At 40.5% G+C, this 5,962-nt stretch overlaps 1 protein-coding gene across 1 annotated transcript; it reads right to left on the reverse strand.

Moving 5' to 3' along the window:
- Positions 1-304: 304 nt before the first annotated feature.
- Positions 305-5,613, reverse strand: LOC104539449 (protein SON-like). The gene is made up of 4 exons (XM_010182976.1): positions 5,472-5,613; positions 1,612-1,680; positions 1,408-1,523; positions 305-879 (listed from the first exon to the last, which is right to left on the reverse strand). The coding sequence occupies exons 1-4, from the start codon at positions 5,581-5,583 to the stop codon at positions 721-723; spliced, it is 456 nt and encodes a 151-aa protein (XP_010181278.1). The 5' UTR covers positions 5,584-5,613; the 3' UTR covers positions 305-720.
- Between the last annotated feature and the right edge of the window lie 349 nt (positions 5,614-5,962).

A 5,962-nucleotide genomic window follows, 5' to 3' on the forward strand; every position in this document is an offset into this window, starting at 1 on the left:
AGTGTGTTAATTTGTTTGGAATAGACAACTCCATCGTCTCCCTTCTCTGAACATGCAGGGAGAGTCACCTTGACGTCGCGAGTATCATCGGGTCCATCGCTGGACTTCTCGCCACCCCTTGGAAAGCGACTCTTGGCCTAATCGCGCGTGTCCCAGAGCGCGGGCTGCACGGCTGAGTCACAGCGCACCACCGAGCTGTGCCCCCGGACAAATGGCAGAGTGCGGACGCTGCGCGACAGGGCTGCTGCCGCGCTCTCATGGTGCTGGCCCCGTACCTGCCCAGCAGTACACGCCAGCCTCCTCCAGACTAAGGTGAGTCACGCCACCTTCCACCCACTGCTGGCAAAAGCGCGCCAGCAGCTTTACCAAGACCGGGGAAAACTGCAGCATAGTACAAAACAGTATGAAATAGTTAACATTCCGTATTGAAGAGAAATTGCATGAGTTTTAAAACAGGGGTTTAGATTACTGATGCCTCCAGAGTCTGTCGTCTGATTTAGTCATTTAAGAAATAATTACATCACTAATGTAAACAATATAAACATACCAAAAACTAAGTATGATTTAAATACATTTGGATGGTACAAAAGAAAAACCTGAAGGTGCCTGTACAGTTTTTACAATGTGGGAATTGCCAATGTATTTACAACATGAAAGGGCAAATACCATTTTTGTGCAGAGTAAAATTATCTGAAATAATGTCAATATAAAAAACAATATCTAGCGGTGTGAGGCACTCCTAAACATGGTGGTATTAACCATGCTTTCCTTTGGTACAAGTCCCATCGCTTGGAGAGCCGCAGTTGCTGCTGTGGCTTTAGCATGCTTCTTATTAAGGCTGGCAAAAGTAGGCCTGTATTCATTTCCATTGACTCTCACCTGTTCACGAAAGAAGGGGAGAAAAAAAGAAGCATTAGAAAGCGCCTCTTCAGGTCTATTTTGAGACAGCACTATACACAGCTCCTTCGAGCACATTCTCTATGTAATTCCTCTTTACGGGTAGGCAAAATCCATGTCTGGACTGTACACACAACCATTCCCAAATAGTAACTGCCAATACAAGGTACTGCATGAAAAGGAAAGCCCACCTCCTAAGATAACTGGAGGACAAAAACAACTACATCTTGCTCACTACCATTACAGGAGTAAGGCTTAGCAGCACACCTGCCAGTAAAGAGCAAGAATATGATACCACGTAGGTTAACTGTTTTAGTAAGAAGTGCAGCAGTGTATTTCTTGATGGATTTACAGATCAATGTGCTTGAGAGATCCACTTTGGCCTTTACAGAAAAATGACTTTGAAATTCTGCACTGAGACGCTGCTTAGCCCTCAGCCGCCCCTGGAACATGAATTTAAATCACCTTTTAACAGGGAAAACAACAGTAAACAGGGAAACTCAAACACACCTTGAAGATAAAATGTTTGCGATGATCAGGCCCACTATCATCCACCAACACAAATTCCGGTGGTGTCCATCGCCTTTTGTTACAGATCTCCATCAGTGCAGAAACTGGATGTTTACCTTAAAGACAAAATATATTTGCCATTTCAAATGCTGCTCCCAAAACAAGCATTTTAAATGAGATTTGTTTTAAAGACAAGAATCTCACCTGAAAGATCCTTCATCACAACATAATGTCCAGATCTCTTTTGTGCCTTCTCTCCCACAGCAACAAGCCCTGAACAAAACACAACGGAGTTTACACGTATGATTCCCACTCGATTTCTGGATTCTCATCAGTAAAGCAGTCACATTTAGCAGTGGAGATGAAGCCTGGTGACACCACAAAGCTGTCTTCTCAGGAGTCTATCCAACCTCCCTTTCATCCAGCATTTTTTTCCCCTCCACACTACACACAACATTCTTCTCAACTGCTCTAGGAAGCCTCTTAACAAGCCAGGTAGTAGAAAACTTTGAGTAGTTTTATGCAAGTCAGGAAACACCTGGGGTTTTTTCCATGCTCTCTTTGGGGAAACACTTAACAAGAGATCAACATCAAAACATTCTCTCATGCAGTATTTGTTTTGTGCAACCCAGAAGTCACACAGATAACTTAACAGTCTGCCTCCAACAACTACGCATTTGAATTACTTACATTAAATAGCAAAAAGCGTACCTAGTGTGTCCTTTTGTAACACAAATAACACAGTGGTGTTCTTACAACACCTGCTATTTTTATTTAACAGTATTCAAGTATTTATCCTTTATGTGCAAGTTCACAGCCCAATTACCACTATTTCAACCACATCTGAATATAAAGCAGCAGAAAAGCAAGCAGCTGGGTCCAAATTCAATACAAAGAGCACAACTTCCAATGGAGGTCACAGTGAAACATAGAAGATGAACATTTCTCTTTTTACAATCTTAAGAGTAAGAAATAAAATGTAAGAATTGCCAAAGCAAAGCCTTATCAAATGCCAGTAACCACATCATGCTTACGAAGTGACTCAAGTTTCTTTCAACTAATTTTACCATTACCTTAAATACACAAGCAAAATACCTGACCATTTTTTTTCAGGATTTCTCAGACTTCGATCCTTCAATATGATTTTTGTTTCTTACCTCAATTTGTGTCTGTTCCTGGCTTTGGTGAATTAAAGACAGGGAGATACTGCAATTGTTTCCAGTTTCTTCCTGTTTCTTCAGCTTTTTTTTTTTGGTTGGTGTTTTGTTTTGTTTTGCTTTAAAAGAAAATGCTTCCCTCCTTACCAGATTTTCATCCTAATATTCATGCAGCTCCTAAGTAGGGACTTCTCAAGTGACTTGAAAGTCTCATAGATAACAATGATTAAAAGAGTGGTTTATTTGGTTTTTCCTTACAGAATTTTATATCCAAAATAACCAAAGATTTCCAAAGAAAAAACCTCTGACGTCATCCTCCACATTAATACTGTGTCTCCCTCACTGTAAGCCACCGATGCTCGGCTTTTTGTCCCTGGTATCTCAGGAAGGACTTTCAGAAAAGGCAGCAACAGACTCCAACAAGCTCTGCTTGTCCCCAAGAGCCGATGGACCAAGTTTCTTTGAATGCAGACAACCAACAATTTCCTGCCCGACAGCAAAGCTCGGGGTTTGGTTTCTCTGCTGCCCGCGAGAGGACTACAGATCTCGCTCAGTGTCTGGAAAACAAGGTCTGAGAGAAAGTTATGGCAAAGGCAGACAACCTTTTGGTTCACGTCTTAGTGCAGCCCACTGAGCAAACTGCCTGTTCCTCTATCCAGAAACAGTATTTTATCTGGGGCACAAGATCTAAAAATGTGTTTAAAAAACCCAACAAAACAAAAATGGGTTGGTTACTTAATAGCAGACAGGCTCTTTTTAAAACTTTCAGACTCTTCTTTAGGCCTCTACACAGAACTTTAAAAAAAAATGACTTTTTAAACGTTTAAGCATCAAAGACCACAACGTTTGAAGCAGCTTTTCAGCTACTCATCATAAATGTATAATCACTGTTCAGTTGCTTCTTTGTAATACATGAAACATGCTGCCTCTTCATAATGCAAGTTGTCTCCCTATATTATACACTTGGTTGACTCAACTTTACAGAGTATTCTTTATCAACACAGAACATTCTTAGACGTTTCGTGTAAATTATCAGGTAAGATTGCACATATGATAATAACCAAATATTTTTAAGCTATGAATTTAAAGCGAAGTCCAGCTATTACTAAGGTTATCGGTATTTTTAGATGACTCTATTACATGCCAGGAAAAGGCATCCCCTAACCCCACCAAACATATTTAGTTGTTGTGGAAGAACGTGAAACAGAGCAAGCAAACCATCTGTTACAGAGTGCCCAGCACAATGAGGGCCTGATCCTGTCTCAGACCTCAGGGCTCGATGCTTGAAACTTTGGTATTCCATTCTGCAGGCATTAAGGAAATTTATACCAAAAGCCACATGAGGATCCTGGGACACACTTCCAGAACTGGACACTTGAGCTGTGACATAGCTGTGTGTCACCAAAGTGTTTCTAATGTTCAAGTGTTGACAGATTGTGCAGCAGTACGGCCTCTTTCCTGTGACATGACAAGAAGCAAGCAACACAACAAACAGAGCCAACTTCCTCCTCAACACAAAAATCCATTCCTAACTTACGCAGGCTTCTGGAGAAAATAATCCTGAAATGGACTTGTTTGCAATTTCTTCCCTCTGCCTGCTATTAACCACACTAAACTGAGGGACCTCTTACCAGCAGGGAGAGCTTTACAAGACATCATCTACAAAGACCACAGTAACTAGGTACCAAGTAACAGTAACAAAATATTTTCCAAAGATTTTCTTGGCAATCGCTCTGTCACCAGGTTTGGTTTTGGTTGTTGTTTTTTTTTTCCCTCTTTCTCCTTTCTTTAAATAGAAAGGTTGTTCAGGAAAAAAACAGCTGAAAAGCAAGTCTGTTCACTGTTCATACAAATCAAAGATGTCTGTATTTTGAGACTGCTGCACTTCTCTATTTATAAAACTGTATTACACTGCTAGAAGTCTTTAGAATTTAGAAAGCAGTGGATATTTTCATGACATAGGCTTTCCTTCTCATTTTCTACCTCTCTGCACTTCATACTTAAATGTTTATTTTGATACTTTAATATTAGATGGGAGCAACTGAATATATTAAAGATTGCCATTTTTATAAATATATTTAGGAGAACAACAGTAAGAATTCATTTTCCCCGCAGTCAGTGTTGCCAGTTAAACATGCATAACAGAACAATTAAATCGTGACTCCTGACTACTGAAATTCAGCATCTTGGATTTAAAATGGTTATAACTTGTACAGGTATTTCATAAACGTTCACTCTGAAAACAGAGCTCTTACTGAATATGCTCGTAAGATGGCCAATCATATAAAGCACGCTCCCTGGAAACTGGAGGACAGATCTTTTGCATCAAATGAGACAAGGACAACAGCTCTCCACCTGTGGTCATGGACTGTACAAAGAGGAGAAGGAAAGACTGCCAAAGCAATCCTTGGAAACAAACATGGAAAGAGGCCTTCACTTGAAAGGCAGCAGGAACCCAGCTCTGCAGCTCTCACCTCTGTCCTTCACCTCAGTTTCGAACTGATCAAAGAATTCGATTTTCTATCCTGCCCCATTCCCTGCTTCAGCTGCTTTCTCCAGACCAACCGCAACGGCTCTTCCATTCAATTCCCTGCTCGTGCTTCCTCCACACCTAAAACTGAGGCACATCCCTAACTCCAGAACCACTGAGAAGCACTTTTTAAAAGGGAAGGTGAGGTTAAGGTTAAGGAAAGTTAAAGAACATCCAGAAGAGTTCACAGGCACGAGGACAAAGCCTATACACATAATCCAGGGTTTGAAGAACCAGTACCAAAAGCATCTAAGTTAATTCTGTTAATTTTTACAGTTAAATTGTAGCCAGGAAAAGCTTACTACTATGAAATTATTTTGCCTGTCTCCAAAACAGACATGAGAAGTTTACCATAAGACACTGAAGGAAAGGCTCACCTTTTCGATCTGTCTTAAAATCGACCATAATAGGCTCAACGCTGCCTTCTTTGTTTTTCCCAAGCCCTTCTCCTTCTCTCCAGCCCATTTTTCTCATCAGCTGAGCTCCCATTCCTCCAGTTACAGGGGCTGCTCTTAAGAACTGATCCTATCCAGAAAAAGAAAAGTAAAACAAGTCCTAAAGTTAGCACTGGGATTTTAAAAAATCAGTGGGAGCTTCCAAAAAAATGTTTCTAACAACCTTTTACAGACTCAATTAAAAAAATACACCTTAGCTTTGTATACATTAACATCTTGTATAAACCAGAATTCACGCAGACACACGAGACACAAATGAAGATTTTCAAAAAAGAACAACTTAAGAAATTTCTAACGCAATCCAAAAGTGGCAAGTGACCCATTGCAGACATGTGTATTTAATCAAACGATAACCATCCATTTCTAAACACGCTACTTTGGTTCCAATGCATCTCTTCTCATCTTGTGAAAGG

This window comes from Mesitornis unicolor, unplaced genomic scaffold (genome assembly GCF_000695765.1).
Source record: "Mesitornis unicolor isolate BGI_N332 unplaced genomic scaffold, ASM69576v1 scaffold35004, whole genome shotgun sequence".
Lineage (NCBI taxonomy): Eukaryota > Metazoa > Chordata > Aves > Mesitornithiformes > Mesitornithidae > Mesitornis > Mesitornis unicolor.

Bases quoted from the DNA above. Each gene is read 5' to 3' on its own strand.
- LOC104539449 (XM_010182976.1), bottom strand. From the start codon at position 5,583: ATGGGAGCTCAGCTGATGAGAAAAATGGGCTGGAGAGAAGGAGAAGGG. The intron at 1,524-1,611 runs GTGAGATTCTTG...TTTGTCTTTAAG, and splicing joins TGTGATGAAGGATCTTTCAG to GTAAACATCCAGTTTCTGCA. The intron at 880-1,407 runs GTGTGTTTGAGT...TTTCGTGAACAG, and splicing joins GCAAACATTTTATCTTCAAG to GTGAGAGTCAATGGAAATGA.